At 39.3% G+C, this 18,133-nt stretch overlaps 1 protein-coding gene across 3 annotated transcripts in view; it reads left to right on the forward strand.

The window, feature by feature from the left end:
• The window catches only part of GRIA2 (glutamate ionotropic receptor AMPA type subunit 2), a 94,217-nt gene that overhangs the window by 32,694 nt on the left and 43,390 nt on the right, over positions 1–18,133 (forward strand). For all 3 annotated transcript variants that reach the window (XM_086747875.1, XM_086747874.1, XM_086747873.1), the window contains exons 3-4: positions 11,115–11,354; positions 16,660–16,856. In XM_086747875.1, the coding sequence (XP_086604001.1) occupies positions 11,115–11,354; positions 16,660–16,856 (437 nt within the window). The remainder of the gene's footprint in view (positions 1–11,114; positions 11,355–16,659; positions 16,857–18,133) is intronic.

Raw genomic sequence — 18,133 nt, forward strand, 5'->3', positions numbered from 1 at the left:
TGGCATTCCCCAGGAGTCAGTATTGGGATGCATGCTCTTTAACATCTTTGTCAGCGACATGGACAGTGGGATAGATTGCACGCTCAGCAAGTCTGTCAATGATACCAAGCTGTGTGGTGTGGTCGACACACTGGAGGGAAGGGATGCCATCCAGAGGGACCTTGACAGGCTGGAGAGATGGGCCCATGCAGACCTCATGAAGTTCAACAAGACCAAGTGCAAGGTCCTGCATATAGGTCGAGGCAATCCCAAGAACAAACACAGGCTGAGGGATGAAGCCGTTGAAAGCAGCTGTGAGAAGAATGACATGAGGGTGTTGGTTGATGAAAAGCTCAACACGAGCCAGCAATGTGTTCTTGCAGCCCTAAAAGCCAACTGCATCCTGGGCTGCATCAAAAGAGGCATGGCTGACAGATCAAGGGAGGTCATTCTCCCCCTCTTCTCCGCTCTCATGGGACCCCACCTGGAATACTGCATTCAGCTTTGGGGGCCACAACGTAAGAAGGACATGGACCTGTTGGAGTGAGTCCAGAGGAGGGCCACGAAGATGATCAGAGGGCTGGAGCACCTCTCCTATGAGGACAGGCTGAGAGGGTTGGGGCTGTTCAGCCTGGAGAAGAGAAGGCTCCGGGGAGACCTTATTTCAGCCCTTCAGTGCCTAAAGGGGACTTACAGGAAAGATGGGGGACAAACTTTTTAGCAGGACTAGTTGAAATAGGACAAGAGGTAATGGCTTTAAACTAGAAGAGGGTCGATTCGGACTAGATATAAGGAAGAAATATTTTACGATGAGGGGAGTGAAGCACTGGAACAGGCTGCCCAGAGAGGTGGTGGATGACCCATCCCTGGAGACATTCAGTGTCAGGTTGGACAGGTTTCCTCTACAAATTATTTCATTTTCAGTTTGATGCAGTGTATGTGCATGTCTACAATGTAGGTGTTCAAATTAGCTCAAGTAATACAGGTTAAACAATGTAAAACTTCACCTAAACTAGTTAGCCCTGCTCCTGTGAGATCTGAATACAGGAGGAAAAAACCTGGGACTGTACCTTCAGTCACAGTAAGCATATATTGTCGTATTTTCCACTTTGAAGGATGAATCATTGCTTTGTTAAAGTAACCGATAATGATATGCTTAAGCACATCTTTGTAAGCTGTGGTTAACAAGAATTTATTCCATTAGTGCTAAACTGAATTTTCCTGAATTTGAGCTAAAAAAAGTTAGAAACTTTTCATGTATTTTGAAATACGTCAGGTTGTTAAAGATTAAAGGAGCTAACAAAGAACAGGCAAGGAATATAAGTTTTCTTCCTTTGCTTGCAATGAGTGCTCATTTTACTTTATTATTTTAAAGTTCTCTAGGCTGTTTGAATAACTTACTCTCTTAATTAAGAAAGTCATATGATCGGGTCAATAAGCTTTTCACTAGGGTGTCCTAATTTAGAAGATTTTACTGCTTTTCTGATTTGTATTACTAATAATATTTATGGAATAGCATTTGAATACTTCATAAATAAATTGTTTCTGTTATTTCTGCAGTCATTTAAAAACAGGAAGGTGTGCGATATGAGTATTAGACCATTAGTAAATGCAAATAAAGTCCAGCAATTAGGTTAACAGATGATTATCCCAGTGAATGTCATAAAACCATGAGACGTTACAGGAAATTAGACTGTCTGGAAGTCCAGCCTAAACAGCCACCAAAAAATCACATGTAAGTATAAGTTACCCTTTGCTATGGGTCAGTGGTTTAGGTTTGAACAATGCTGGGTGAAAGTTGTTAGAGGTAGAAGAGGCCCATCGTTTTTCCTATGAGGGGTAGAAGCTGTTAGACCCAAGACAGTGTAGGAATTTGAGATCTCTTCTCTTACTTATTGATACGTTTAGTTTGTGTGAGATATTCCTCTCTGCAGAGCTATGTTTATGCCAGAATTTTTAGCTAGATGGTTTATTTTAAAATCAAGCTAAGCTGTCTGGAGGGACTGAGTCCTTAGGATAGGTACGACAGGTCGTTGCAGTACAGCTGCGTGCGAGATGCTAGCTGTGCTGAGGTGGTAAGGTAGGCTGGACTGTGCTGTGTGAATGAAGTAGAGTCCCAGTGGCATCATTTCAGAGAGAGATATGTAAGCAATAAATGTCTGGGACTAAACATCTGACTTTCTCAGAATAATGTGTATGGCAGGTCACAAATGACCAGTTAGAAAATAACAGTTTATTCCTTTAAAAAGGTAGTATGAAGTCTTCTGAGAGTAAGAGATCACTTACATATTTTTTACTATACCTTCTCTGCTTCAGGAAATCCTCTTTATTGCTTATAGCAGTTTACTTAAGATTTATTCAAATTTTTTTTTTTAGTATTTTTATGAGTCAGCCTCAGTCTTTTTTCCTAGCTATCCCAATCCTTCTAACCTACCAAGTTTATTTGATCTCTTCTCAAATCCTTTTACAAGTTTTCAAATACACAGTTTTACACAATGGCATTTTCTTGAGAACTGAAGATGGTTAGTTTAATGAAATGTAGAAAAGGGATGCTTTCAGCAAAGCTGATTAAGGGAAAGAGGAGATGAGAGTTCTGTTGTATATAATGTTTCTGATTTGAAAAGTTTCTGAAAATGGTCATGCTAAAAATGGAAAGTCACATTTTTAGTTGGGATAAATTATATCTGCTCTGTTAAATTTAGTAGAATTACACCGATTGCACAAGTGAAGAGCCTGGTCCTGAAAAAGCTGACTTCTCCATGACTTGTAGCATGGCTCTGAGAAGCCAGTAGCCTCTTGTTAGATTTGATTACCTGCTTCTACATCTAGGAGGTAACACTTTGTCGGACACTCAGAATTTGGTATTACTGCGAGGTTATAATTGTTGGGAAAGGTAAAAACACAGTCAAAAAAGCTGGACAGGCAGATTTGCAAGGTGAGTCCTGATATTTAAAGGAAATGAATGAGTTAAATTTTATGTAATTACATTGAAAGAGTATGGTTTTTATTTGAGGTGGTGGGAGGAGAGTAAGAAGGGAGGCAGGAGAGAGAAGCTTCCTGAAGAATGTACTGATTTTGGAGACAAGATAAAGTTATATTTCTGTTATTTAACAGAGTTGCCAGATCACCAGATCAGGATTGGGAAGCATTGTATCTCCTTCAGCTGGCACTAATGGGGATTTAGACAGACACAGTAGCATCCTGACAGTTCTGGGAAAAGCTGTGTAAGAATTGTGTGGAATATGGGCAATTTTTTTTCATGAGAAGACTTGTATTGCATTTTAATTTTATTACAGGAATCTTATTTTATTCATAAAAGCATATTTTTTTTAACATGAGTCTTTCAGCAATGTTTACAATGATTTCTTTTGCATTATGGTAATTGTCCTAGCAATTAAAAAGATCTTCAAATGCTTACAGTGCACAGCCAAGCAACATGTAATTGAATGCAACTGTCATTGAAACAGACTGTTTTTCTGACCTGTTGTTTCAATCTGAACATGATGTTTATTTACCACCTTCATTATTGCAGTATTAGCATATAGAGAAGCTGTGCCATATCATCATGTACTTTCCTAACAGATGGCCGATAACTTCTTGAAGGCTTTTTTGTACTTGCTTAAAATATCCCATATTGGCACAAAGTTTCTCTCCTCAGTGTGAAGTATGATTGACTGTTTGAAAGAGATTAATCTGCCTCTCCTCTGGTCTTTGAGCTTGTTTCGTACTGCAGCAACCCAGGTTTTGACTCTAATTTTGCACAGTGATCAAAGCCACTTTTGGTAATAACATGGTGTGGAAGGTTCCATTCGGCTCCATAATCTCTGAACGAACAGTTGGTTTCAGTGTCCATATTTTATTGAATCCTAGCATGAAACTTTGGTCCATTGTCTTATCTTTCAGTTACTACGCTCTTTATTGAGCTTTGGGGAACTGTTTTTTCCTGATTTTCATTAGCCTTTTCTAGAAAAAATAACTTCATCTCGAATTGTGCTGTTTAAATACATACTCCTTCGTGGTTCTAAATAACACTTTGGACGAAGTTCTGTGATTCGCTGTGCCTTATTCACTCTTCCAGAAGAGAAGTTCACCCTTCGCCTCTAGAAGGGAATAGTATAGTCTGAATGGGTAAAACAGACCATGCAGATTATACATTACTACAAAAAAAAATCTTTAGTATATAAAAATATATACAATATGCTTTCTGGTATGCTGCAATTTTCTTAACGGCTTTGGAGGCAATCCATATTTTTTTTTTTTACTTTCATAATGATCTTCTGATGCAGTTTCAATTGTATGTGAATTCTTTCAGCAGCTGTGGTTCTTGCTTATTGTTTTTGCTATTTTTGTTCCATCTATTGTTTATGGTTCCTTTCTACTGTCTGCTTATTCTTAATGTCGCCTTTCAGAAGCTGAAATTACCAAGTGGGCATTCAGTTTCCGTGTCTTGTTCCTGGCTACTTCTGACTCATCTGTTGACTTTGCAGACCAATGACTGTTTCCTTTTTGCTTTGGTTCTCTTTTGCAGAGACAGTGCTTGACTCTTTCTTTACGCTCTTTCTCTTTGAAGTAAGAGAATGATTATTCTGTTGGGTGTGATTAAATAATATGCACTGAAGACACACTTGCCTATGTTAATATTAAAACAGTTTTGTTAGCACTATAGTAAACCAAGTTAGTATCATAAAATAACATATAAAACCGCATGAATACTAGACACCATTTAAAATCTTAGCACTGAACGGCAAATACTTTCTCAGTCACTTTAGATTTTCGTCTTTGGACAGAAGCCAAGTATCAAAACTCTCATATAAATAAAAATATGGAAATACTTTGAAAAGTTAGAAGACTGTTAAGAGTCATAATAACACTTTCTGGAAACTTACTTGTATGCGGGTACTACGAGACATTTGTTTCAGTAAGTTAAGTGACTATTTTGCTAATTTTATTTTCCAATTTAATTGTCCCTGAATGTAAACAATTACTAGGTTCATTACTCTCCCTTTGGAAAGGAAAGGAAAGGAAATCTTGCTTAGGAAGACTTGATCGGGAAATCTTGCTTAGGAAGACTTGATCGGGAATAGTTTCTAAGCATATGTATTCAAATGCAACTATTTCAAAGTGATTTTATGCCTCCAAAGATTCAGTTCTTCAGTTAAGCAAATGAAGTGTTCTTAAACTGACACCACTTCATTGTGTAAAGCTAAGAATATTTGTAATGCTTTTATATTTTGAATTTTCAAATGTATTCTTTGGTTGGCACTTTTGGAGTCTTAGATGATATGCATCACAAAAATATTTTCTATACAATGAGAGGCAAAGAATGTATGTTGCTGTATTTCTTTATTTTGGGAGAACCAGTTACAGCCATAGGGCTACACATTAGCTTATCCTGTCTTTAGAATTAATTGACAAAACAGGGTAGTGAAATGGAGAAGGTGTGAAAGAAAGGTGTGAGTGCATCATGGTAAAAAGGAAGTCTAAGAAGAAACAGATGCAGTTAACAATGGGAGAGTTACTAATTGAGCAAGTAGTTTTGGCCCTCCTTTGACAAGGCAACTATTTCTCATTGCAGGCTTAAGCTTAATTTTGTTGTTGAACAAATCTGGGCTCTAGCTTTCAGAAGAAAAGACTAGGACGTATTTTCAGTGTTTTGGAAAACAAGCGCAAACTAGGGTTTTGCCTAGGTATGTTAGTAGAAGAACAAGGAGAAGTCAAATACAAAATACTTAATTCTTAACTGTATTAAAACCTGGGAAATGCTGTTTCTCAGATACCTTTAATTATTTACCTTGTTTCTTGGAGTTCCCAGTTATTTGCCATTCTAGGTGAGTCTTTCTAGAAAAGTGATCACAAAATAAACTTGCTGTGTTCCTGCCTTCTTGTTGCTAAGTAGGCCATTGACTGTTTCTGGAAAGGACAACATAAACCCAAAGAAAAACAATTAATATAGAAGAGCTTGAACTAAATGAATCCTGGGAGTTGCTTCTAGTGTCTTTAATAAAATAGATCTTTCATGTTTCAATGGCTTATGAGTCCTAATCATCACTTTTTTTTTAATTTAATAACTGTGAACAGCTTGTGATTCACCATTATAAAACTAATGTTTCCCAGCAATAACAACATGACTGTAGACTTAGTCTAAGGTGGGAATCCTGCCAAAACCAATTACACTTTCTGCATTATGCACTGGATCACCATTATATATTTGGAAATAATGTCTCTTCTTTTCCCTCCTGCTCCTGAGAGACCAAGTGCCCCAGAACAATTGCAAGCATTTGTCTCAAGAGAAAGGCTAAGTGCTTATTTTTAGCAAGTTTTTATTACATGGCATAGGTGCCCTCCCGCTTATCTTTAGAGGAATTTCACGTACAAAAGCACAGCACTGAGGTTGTTCAGTGTACAGCCATGATACTAATCACTGCTGATGAAAATTTAGTTTTGTCTGGATTAAAGTTGATCCTGATTTTTTTAGCTGACCCACATAGCTTAATATTTTCTAGTGTGTGTTATATCCTTAACTTCAAGATTTGTGTTAGAAAGAGTTTTGATCTCACATCCAGAGGGCTCTGGTTGAACTAAATGAAAGTTTATATCTGTGTGGCAAGTTGCTTAATAATTTTAAAAAATATAAAATGTTTTTGCTTTTATCTCAGTATTTGTTAGGATTGAGTACATGTCTGTGCAATTCAGCTTTTAAGCTGCAGCACTTGTATGTAGCTAGAGCTGCAGTGACTTGACCCACCCAGCTGGGGGTGGTGCTTTGTACTTGTCTCTCACTTTGTGCAAGAGAGATCAACATTCCAGTTTTAGCCGTCTTCCCCAGAAGACAACACATACATATAAGGTCTGATGATATACGAAATGTAAGGATGATTAAATGGAGAACCGTTTGGTGTGTTAATCCCAGAGAACTGTTTTTGGTCAATAGGCAGTAAGTAACTAGTCAAGAGAGGTAGTGTGAGTTTGTGCCATGTCAAGAAGGATGCTCACTTTGAAACAACAGCAGATGTCTTCTGAAGAGTAGACTGGTTGCACATTTATGTTGCTGAAGGGGTACAGAACTCCTTCACATGTTTTAGTGCAGGCCAGCGGTATTAACAGGTCTGTCCTGTGATTGGAAGGTGGAGTGATGCCTTTTGCCCTGTCATGGATTCATCCCAGCCAGCAGCTAGGCACCCACAGCTGCTTGCCCTCTCCCCTCGACCCCCAGTGGACAGAGGAGAGAACAGGAAGAGCAACAGTGAGAAAACTTGTGGGTCAGGATAAAGATAGTTTAATAAATAAAGGGAAAAGAGGAGGAAAAAACCCACTCAGCTGATATGAAGGCAATCACTCACCCCCTCCTACAAGCAGACTGATGCCCAGCTAGTCTCCAGGCAAAAAACACCTTGGAAGTCAGAAGCCCTCCCCGCCCCTGCTTCTTCCTCTACCCCACTTTAATATCTGAGCATGGCATTACATGGGATGGACTATCCTTCTGACCAGTTTGGGTCAACTGGTGTGGCTGTGTCCCCTCCCAAAGTATTGCCCACTCCCAGCCTGCTCTCTGGGATAGGCAGAGAGAAAAAGAGAAAGCCTTCATGCTATGCAAGCACTGCTCAGCAATAGCTAAAACATAGGTGTGTTAGTAATGCTGTTTCGGACACAAATCCAAAATACTGCACCATGTGGACTGCTGTGTGGAAAGTGAACGCCATTCCAGCCAGCTGCAGTGCATGCCCACAGTTCATGTTTGAAGCCTATCATAAGTTATCTGGGCTTTTTTTTTTGCTGTCACAAATAATTGTGAAGATTTTTGTTTGTTTTTTTTTCCCAAGCGTAGCAGTTTTTTAAGTGGAAGTTGAGATCTATTTAGTTACGATGAGCTCGGGAGCCAGGACAGAGCCTTGAATAAAACCTTCCCACAGCATGGGCAGATGGAACTTCATTGCCCCAAAGATATTTAGCTGAGGCCTAACAGGTCAAGATCTCTTCTGTGTCATGAAGGGGAGAGAAGGATTGGGGAGGAACCAAGACAGTGATTGGAGTACAGTGCTCCAAAGAGCCAGGCTTTCCTCTATTAAGGGGTGGCAGTGGTTCTTCTGAGAAGGCAAGGCATCAGCTACGATTTTCCAATTTTCTGGTGCGGGCAGCTGGCCCTGGTGGTTGGCTGCTGCAGGCAGTGTTCCTTCACCTATACCAAAAACAGTTGACTGGAGATTGGACAGTGGGATAGAGTGCACCCTCAGCAAGTCTGTCAATGACACCAAGCTGTGTGGTGCAGTCGACATGCTGGAGGGAAGGGATGCCATCCAGAGGGACCTTGACAGGCTGGAGAGGTGGGCCCATGAGAACATCATGAAGTTCAACAAACCCAAGTGCAAGGTCCTGCGTATGAGTTGTGGCAGCCACAAACACAAATACAGGCTGAGGGATGAAGGCATTGAGAGCAGCCCTGTGGAGAAGGACTTGAGGGTACTAGCAGATGAAAAGCTCAACATGAGCCAAGCAATGTGTGCTTGCAGTCCAGAAAGCCAACCACATCCTGGGCTGCATCAAAAGAAGTGTGGCCAGCAGGTCAAGGGAGGTGATTCTTCCCCTCTACTCTGCTCTCATGAGACACCCCCCACTCTGGAGTACTGCATCCAGCTCTGGAGCCCCCAACATAAGAAGGATGTGAACCTATCAGAGGGAGTCCAGAGGAGGGCCATGAAGATGAACAGAGGGCTGGAGCACCTCTCTTAGAGGACAGGCTGAGAGAGTTGGGGCTGTTTAGCCTGGAGAAGAGGAGGCTCTGGGAAGACCTGATAGTGGCCTTCCAGTACCTAAAGAGGGCCTACAGGAAAGATGAGGAGAAACTCTTTAGCAGGGCCTGTTGTGATAGGACGAGCGGTAATGGTTTCAAAATAGAGGGAGGTAGATTCAGACTAGATATAAGGCAGAAATTTTTTATAATCAGAGTGGTGGAACACTGGAACAGGTTTCCCAGAGAGGCGGTGGATGCCCCATCCCTGGAAACATTCAAGGCCAGGTTGGACGGGGCTCCAAGCAACCCTATCTAGTTGGAGATGTCCCTGCTTCTTGCAGGAGGGTTGGACTAGGTGACCTTCAACAGTCCCTTCCAACCCAAACTATTCTGTGATTCTATGAGATAGCACCCTAGGAGTCAGCAATACCAGCATAAATGTTTTTTGTTTTTCAGTGGTCCTGGGGTGACACCATTGTTGTCTCTGTCACCTTACATGCAGCATTAAAATGGTTTAACAGAGAAGATTACAGTAGCGTGCCAGTAACAGTCTTCTGCATAATTCTGACCCAGCAATCCAAATGGGAACTGGTGCCTTTAATGTGCAGTTACGAAGGTGGATTATGAGGTAGTAATGCCTTTATTGTCACAAGTTCAGAAAGTACTTAGCCTTTGCTGCAGATGGGAAACAGTTGTTCATGAGTGTGTGGGGAGGTAGTGAGTTGGTTTTGTCTCAGCAAGAGCATAGTGATTTGGAATGGAACAAGGAGTTCCAGTAACTTAAGCAGAAAAACTATTCAGAAAATTCAGTCTTTTTCAGAGACCTGTGTTCAACTTGAGCAGTGTTATATGCTTAATACACTCGGGATAAATATTGAAACTTTACATAACGATTTGCAGTTGGAATGGAAGATGTCTGACCATCTTGTGCTCTAGCCCTGGAAAACCTGCAGCATTCCTTTGTAAAGGGGTATTACTCATCAAGTTTTTGAATTATGTGTATTCTCTCGCCTGAGGTGAAGTTCTGACCTAATTAAACTTAATAGGTGATAACTGGTGATAGCTGATAAAGTTAATAGGTGTTGAAACTAGCAGACTTAGAATTTCACTCATACTATTCAGGTACTTTTAATTGGAATGTGGAAATAATTAGGAATAATTAGGAATAATTATTATTATTATTGTGGAATAATTAGGGTATGAGAGATGACTCTGGTAGCAAACATAGGTAGGCAAAGCCATGAAAAGATAATAACAATGAATAATAACAGGCGTAAAAGGATGTTATTTAAAAAAAAAAAACTAAAGATGTGCTAACTTTAAAAAAGTACTTTTAAAGGGGAAAATATTGTATTAATATTCATTCAAAGCTGAGAAATTTTAAAAATAAAACAACTCATTTTTGCCCTTATGTGAATTATATTCCAGGATTAGCACAGTAAGTAGCTGGGCAAAATCAGCTTCAGTTACACTGTGATTTATATCTATGAGCAGATTAAGTGTAGCAGGGATTGTAATGAGGCTGGCTAGATGTTTTCTCTAGAAGGTGTCTCTTGTTCAGGGTGACTATTTGCAAACCAAAGAATGCATAGGTAATAAATGAGAATTAATCAGAGGTGAACATTGCCTTACTCTGCCCTGGTTTTAGAGCTTAGGCACTAGTATAGCCTGCAGTGTCAAAGAAGAGAATAACCCAGAAGAACTAAACTCTATTACATAGGCTGTGGTGGTTAGTAACATTCATCAATTGGCTTGAATTGTTTCCAGTGATAAAAAGTGAATAATCAGCATGCGGTTAGTCTTTCTGAGCATGACCGCAAGTGTCATCCAGAAGGACCGGCTTTTGCAGAGTCTTAAGAAGCAGGAATTAAAATAACGCCTTGAAATGGAAGGGTTTTAAAGCCTATCAACTTCTTACCTTTCTGCTGTTAGTAGATTTGTTTCTAATTTTGACTTTATATTTCCCTAGATGGAAAGTTATTTAAGATATTTTGCAAAAAGCTCAGTAAGTCTTGACCTCAAAACCAATTTATTTTTAAGTTATCTATTTCCCTAATACTATGTGTGGTCATAATGACTCATATATTATGGCTGCCATTGATGTTTATATCACTATTCTTTACAGTATGAACTGAATTTAAGAATAACTTGGCAAGTTTTATTTCTAAATTAATTGCCTAGGAATGTGAACCACATCTCTGATTTTTGTTGTTGTTTCTAATAGAAGCTTTATATTACTCATTAGTAATACTAACAAATAGTAATACTCCGCTATGGAGATTATTGTTTTCTCCTGTTATTTATGTGATCACAGAGTTTCATTATTTCTCATAAATGTATACACGATAGAGTTAATTTTTTTTTTTTTTAATTCTCCCACCTAATTGTTTTTCTTTTTCCCTCCTAGTCTGCTCCCAGTTTTCAAGAGGAGTCTTTGCTATTTTTGGATTCTATGACAAGAAGTCTGTAAATACTATAACATCATTCTGTGGGACTCTTCATGTCTCCTTCATAACTCCCAGCTTCCCAACAGATGGAACACATCCCTTTGTCATTCAGATGAGACCTGACCTCAAGGGAGCTCTTCTGAGCTTGATTGAATACTATCAGTGGACCAAGTTTGCATATTTGTATGACAGTGACAGAGGTAAGGTGTGATACTTTTTATCTGTATGCTGTTTGCTAGATGTGTCTTACTGAAATGCTGAATTAGTGTTAGAAAAGTAAAGAAGAGAAGGAATATTTACCTGCAACAAGTGTAAGTGTAAGCTTAAATTTAGAAATGAACTTTTGGGACAGAAACAAAATCGTTTAAATGACAATGAAATTGTTACAGTATCTCTTAATAGAATTGCTACCATGTCCTGATAAGCAATGTGAAATTAATCACATGGAAAACAATTTCTATGAAAAGTTTTTTCTTTTTGCTTTTGAAGAATCATCTAAGGAGAAAAATAGCCATCTGAGCATGAAGGGCAATCTACTTCCACAGATTCACTCCACACACACAAAATCGATACTTGAACACCAAGCAAGCAAGAATCTTGGATGTAGTCCCTGCTTCTGTGGAGACTGCTTTTGATAAATACTGGAGTTCCTCTCCTCTACTGAGCTTAGATTTTGTTGTTGTTGCTGTTGATTAACCCAAGTCCACTGCTTGTAAGTGGTTTACTCTGCAGTACAGCCTCATCATGTACTATGCCCTTTTATGGCTGTAGTAATAATAATATAACAGTTTATGATGTGGGAAAAATTACTTGCAAATTGTGGTATATTAATTAGTTTTCTGAGACAAAGAGTCATTATACAGAAGTAGGGGTTTTTTGACTGCCCTTTGTGGAATTTCATTATTGTTCTGTTTTCATGTTTTCCTCACCTAGTAGTCCTCAGCTAACTTTTTTTTTTCTCTTTTTACCTTCTCCTGTTCTCTTCAAAAATGTTATTTTGTGGCTCACCTGCATATTCATTGGTCAGAGTTCAATATTAAGTGCACATTAAATGGTAAGATGCCACTAGATTTAAAGGACAGTTATACCACACCATGGTTTGTTGAGTAATGGAGTGACATTAGATTCTCTGCATTCTGATGCCATTTCATATATTATGTTGTTCAGAAGCTGATGGGACCTCTTCAAGACAGTTCTTTATCACTGTTGTAAGCACTAAAGTTAGAAAAACTAATACTGATATGTAGCCTCCAACAGTAATGTCATGTGGGACAATGAACCCTAAGCCCATTTCTCTAGCAGATCCTTTTCAAGTTCACATTAGAATCAGAAACATTCTCTGCCTTTTTAGAAAGGACGGATGTGAAACTACTTGCTTTACCAATACCCCGTTAGTCAGCTAGCAGTGTGCCTGCTGTATGTGACCTGCATGTGACTTATATTTAGGAAAAACTGAACAATACTGAAAACTTCTTGTGAGCTGCACTGGCTGAATCTAGCCAGGAATAACAGCATGAAATTGTTATTTGTAGTCACCCTTTGGTTATGCCTTTTTTTTCTTATTTGTTTGTTTTAATTGTGGCAAGGCACCCCAGTGATAACAAGCTCCAAGGCACGAAACTCCTACCTTCATGTTGAGTAAATCGTTGCTCCTCAGTGCTCCCACTGATTGCACAAGGCTAACCTGCAGAGTTGAGCAGTATGTACTCAGCAACACTGACATCAAACCCTGTATAATACACAGGGTCCACAATTCCTCTAAACACTTCTGCATAAGTGTTAAGGTAGTGATGGTGACTTATATTTAAGAAATGACATCTAATTTAAAATGTTTCCACTTTGAAGAGTGAGATAAAAAAAAGGCAGAGAGACTTACTCTTTGTGGAAGCTATGAAAGCTAACAGGAATTAGTTTGATGACTTATTAAAAAAAAATCACTTGTTGCTACTTTTACAGCTCCTCTATGGTTAGGGGCTTGTCTGGTTGCAGTGTGGGGTAATTCGTATCTCATTCCTGTCTATAAGAAGTGAAGTCATTCAGCATATGCATGTCCACCTTAATATGGGAGTTCCTCTCACATAATGTGGATTAGTGTCCCTTACTCTCCTTGCCTCGTCTGTATTGCCAGGACTGAACAGTGGGTTTTGGAAAAAGTAGTGACATTATTGGAGGATTCTGTCTGTAACAGAATTGCTAATTTACTCAGCCTCTGTTCAGTCTTCCTTTTCAGGGGTCACTAAATTAAGAGTTTGTCTTATGATAAAAGAGGTTCAGGCACATGAAGTTCCCAAAGAGAAGTATTCCTGCAGTTTGAAGAGAGCAACTGAAGTTGTTAGAGTTTTCTCCTCTGCACAGTCTCACTTCTGTTACCACTCTCCAGATACTTCCACATCCACAGAAGTATTGCTGTGAATGCTTTTTCTTGTTTGTTTTTCATTCTTTTGCAATGTGTTATTGCTATCAGAATAAATTAAACTGTATGAGGATGACAAATCTGCCACCTATAAAAAGCAAGAAATCTAGGCAGCCATTTGACATCTCTGCAGAGAGCACCCCAGGGAAAGGGAGTCCCTAGAAAAATGGAAGATGAGAGGAGTAAAATATAGAGACCCTTTGTAATGGATATTATTAACATTAATAGCTGTTCTGGTTTTATTTAGTGAGGGAGGCCTAAGGTGGTAGCTTCTGTAGGAAACTGCTAGAAGTTGCCCCCCTTTGTTCAGTGGACTTGGCCGGGCCTAGGGCAGACCCACTGCTGGCCAAGGCCAAGCCAATTGGTAGCAGAATATTCTGTGATAACGCCTCTGCGATAACATATTTAAGAAGGGGAAAACAGAAAAAAAAAAGGAGAGAAGATGTGAAGAAGCTGAGCAGGGGCAGAGAGGAGGAGGCGCGAGTCTTGTGGGCCTCGCAGGCCTCACCCTCTGGCCTGCTGCCGGGCAGCCGACCGGGCCCAACTCGGCCCGGCCTGGCTGCAAGAAGTGGAGAGGAGATGAGAAGTGAATGAGATGTAAAAAGATCCTGAGAGGCGTTTGCCAGCCTGTTGTGAATAGTTTCTTATGAGAGGGATGGCTGCAGATGCCAAGGTCAATTCAGAAGGAGGGAGAGGAGTAATGCGGCTCCTGGCCGAGATTCCCCTGCAGCCTGTGGTGATGACCATGGTGGAGCAGGTTGTCCCCCTGCAGCCCATGGAGGTCCACGGAGAAGCAGAGATCCACCTGCAGCCCGTGGAGGACCCCACATCGGGGCAGGCGGATGCCTGAAGGAGTCTGTGGCCCATGGAGGGCCCGCTGGGACAGCTGTTCTGGAGGGACTGCACCCCGTGGAAGAGATGACCCACGCCGGAGCAGTTTCATGAAGGACTGTGGCCCGTGGGAGGGACCCCACGCTGGAGCAGAGAAGGAATGTGAGGAGTTCTTGCCCCGACGACAAAGCAGTGGCATAAAACAACATGTGATGAACTGACCATAACCCCCATTCCCTCTTCCCCCCTGTGCCACTTGGGGCAGGGGAAGGTAGCAGAGATAATGTTAAGCCCGGGAAGAGGGAGGGGTGGGGGGAGGTTATCTTGTTCTCTGTCTCATTCTCCTGCTAGTTTTAGAAATAAATGAATAGTTTTCCCTGAATTGAGTCTGTTTTGCCTGTAACAGTAACTTTAAGGATTTTTCCCCCGTCCTTATCTCACACGTCCAGCCTTTTTTCCTTATATTATCTCCCCCTATTCTCTTGGAGGGTGGGGGGAGTGAGAGAGAGACTGCGTAGTCTGGTATCGATCAGGGCTGAACTATGACAATAGCTCTTAATTTATGCATAACTGAGGCACTGTTTACCTAAGAGGAAAAATGTAGATTTTTGGCCCTCCAGTTTGTCTACTAAATGAGATCCGAAACAATGATTTGGATTATGTCTGTTTCAGTTTGTGGTTTGTTTTTTTTTGGTCATTTGTTTTTTTAATTATTTTAAATCAACATTTAAAACATTGGTTTTAGGTATATACTTATTTTAGTGCTTTTAATGTTTTAAGATATTCACTATATCTTTTAGTTTGCTTACATTAATTATCTTTCTTTTTGGCAAGGGTTCTCAACATTTATCTTTAACATGTTGTAAATAGTTTATATATACCCTTGGAGTGTAGTTATCTGTTATTTTAAAATAAATACTCATTGCATGACATACAAAACTTCGTATCGGTCTTCTTTAAAGAAGACATAGAAAACCAGAACTATTTGAGATACTGATTGAGTTTATGCTTTTGGAAGCCTGTCATTTTCTATGCGTGCTGATGACCAATCTTGTATATTACTGTATGTCATCACCATTTTCACTGATAAAGTTGAATAGCTAAACACTGAGCAATCTTGATTTAATGATGTATTTACGAACTATGAGACAAATGAATTCTTAGTGCTCTCTTTCTACATTTATGGGCATAACCACTATTATTTCTCATGAGAGTTATACCTGAAGCTTCCTTTATGTACCAAGTCGGAAATTTGTCTCAAAGAAATGACTCCTGGTGTTCTGTGGTTTCAGGAGAGATGAACGTGCAAAGATGTCAGTTGGCTTGTGAGAAGGTCTAATTTTCTTTTTTTTTCTACAGTACTATCTACTATCCTTAAAATTTCTCTCTAGAACTATGTAGAATTCTCTGGAATTTAAACATAAAAAGTCTAATTCCTGTACTGCTGGAAATTGTTAAAATGGTATTTGTTGTAGAGCAGAAATTAATTTCCAGCAGTAATTTTCATGTTTCTATACTCTGTTATTTAATCTTTGAAAAGGAAAACCAGTTAAGCAAAATCTTCACTGATTTTACAATATATTGTAGGCAGTTGCAGCTGTACAGACATTACAGCTTCCTGGCAAGAATGTGCTGAAAGGATAAAACGGAAGCAGACTTCTGTAGACTGCATGTAGGTGTTAGCATGAGTCTACTTATCTATATGGAAAAATGTGTCTTGGCACATCTCCTTTCATTATCAGGGATATAACTGTAACCAACAGAAATAATAACTCCATTATCACCATTGCAGAACATTGGAACTTTGCCATAGACCTCAGTGAGGTCCAGGTTTAAATACAGTACTGCTCAAGCACTGAGAACAAAAGCAGTTCAATAGCATTTTGTGATAAGCAGCTGATCCTCTTGCCATAATTGGTTCACTTTTCTCCCTGAAGACCTCTTTCCCAGCACATGGAATTCCAGCAATGGATCAGTCAAACTGACAAAATCCCATTCTGAGCAAGGTTGAAGCAAAACCAAAAGGTTGTCCTTTCAAGGATCTACCCTGATTCCTTGCAGCAATGTAAATAGAAATTTCGTGCAATAAGAACTGATGGAACCCACGCATATCTTATTTTCTGAGTCCTAACAACATGTGACAGGTCAAACAAGTTACAGGAAAACCTTAAATAAGTAATCTCATAAATCAACGTTCTAGAAGCTTGTTATTCCTGAAGCTTTATCAGTCATATCTTTTATTTTGTCTTGTGCTTCCCTAGGCTTATCAACATTGCAAGCTGTGCTGGATTCTGCTGCTGAAAAGAAATGGCAAGTGACTGCTATCAATGTGGGAAATATTAACAATGACAGAAAAGATGAAACTTACCGTTCACTGTTTCAAGATCTAGAGGTAAAAAAGGAAAGGCGAGTGATTTTGGACTGTGAGCGTGATAAAGTCAACGACATTGTTGATCAGGTTTGCTATTCTCCATTTTTCAGTGACAGCAGTTACCTGCATTCTATGAGTAAATGTAATGAGTTCATTTTTCTTGATCCTATTTTTGTGATTATTATGTGTCATTTGGAAGTGACAGGTTTATATTGAGGACCACATATATATCAAGCAGAAAGTGAACATACAAATCCTATAATCCTTCCCTTTGCTCAAAGGCAAGATAATTCTATCTGGATGATCCTGTATGGTTTTATGTCTTGATTATTTAAAAAAAAACAAACAAACCCAAAACAACAAAACCAAAAAACCTCGTTAAGGCTATTTCACAACCTAAGTAGTATACTATATCATACGTACTTGATACTGTTATATGTGGTGCCTTTTAAATAGTTATATTATGTTTAGGGATTAGTTCTCCTTACACCTAGAAAGTATTTTCTACTTCTAATGCTTTTTCCAAGAACCTCTTACATCTTGGGAAGGCTATATCAACAGCTTCTCTTTTCCATTTAACTGCCTTCGTAGTTCATGTTTCTAAGCTCTTTGTCATTTGTACTGTCCTTAGGTCTCTCTGCATTTTGTTTCCCTCTTAAACTGTGTTAACAAAAATTGAATGCTGTTTTCCATAGCTGAGGCCTTCTGAGCTTTAAACAGGGTAGAAACTTAAGTATTTTCTCCACCCACACACATATTATTTGCCAAAATTATTTATTTTCATTTTCTGTTTTACAACAACATCTGAAACAGTACTCTGATTCAAATTATTGTGTTACCTTCAAATTCACCTGTTGTGTCTTAATGTCTTAGCATCTTATTACTTCTTTTCATGCGTGCAGAGCACAATGGAAAATCATAACGATAGCTTCCTGCTGTCTTGAGCTTGACCATGTGAGACTGTGCAGCATCTGTAGGGATATATCATCAGACTGTAGATGTATTGGTTTGAAGCTTTTTTGAAGGGCTTGTTATTTTGGTCTTTGTTATAAAGACTGTTAACATTTTGGAGAGGCTCGGGCAATGAGTAGTGTCCTAAATGGAGTGCATTGTATTTTTTTTTAATTTGGAATGCATATCTACAAACTGTTTCTCTAATTTTAAAGAATAATTTGAATTCCATCCTGTTCTCCAGAGCATTTGCAACCTCCTTATCATCTGCACTTTTTTAAAATCATATTTTCTGACTTCTTGTCCACATCAATAAACGTACTGTGTGGAGCAATGCTTGAGAGAAGTAATACTTACAGGTTCCCTTCATCTGGTTCTGTATAGCTTTTAAACAGTTGTTTGCTTATGTTACA

Source organism: Chlamydotis macqueenii, chromosome 4 (assembly GCF_036417535.1).
Source record: "Chlamydotis macqueenii isolate bChlMac1 chromosome 4, bChlMac1.mat, whole genome shotgun sequence".
In the NCBI taxonomy this organism is placed as follows: domain Eukaryota; kingdom Metazoa; phylum Chordata; class Aves; order Otidiformes; family Otididae; genus Chlamydotis; species Chlamydotis macqueenii.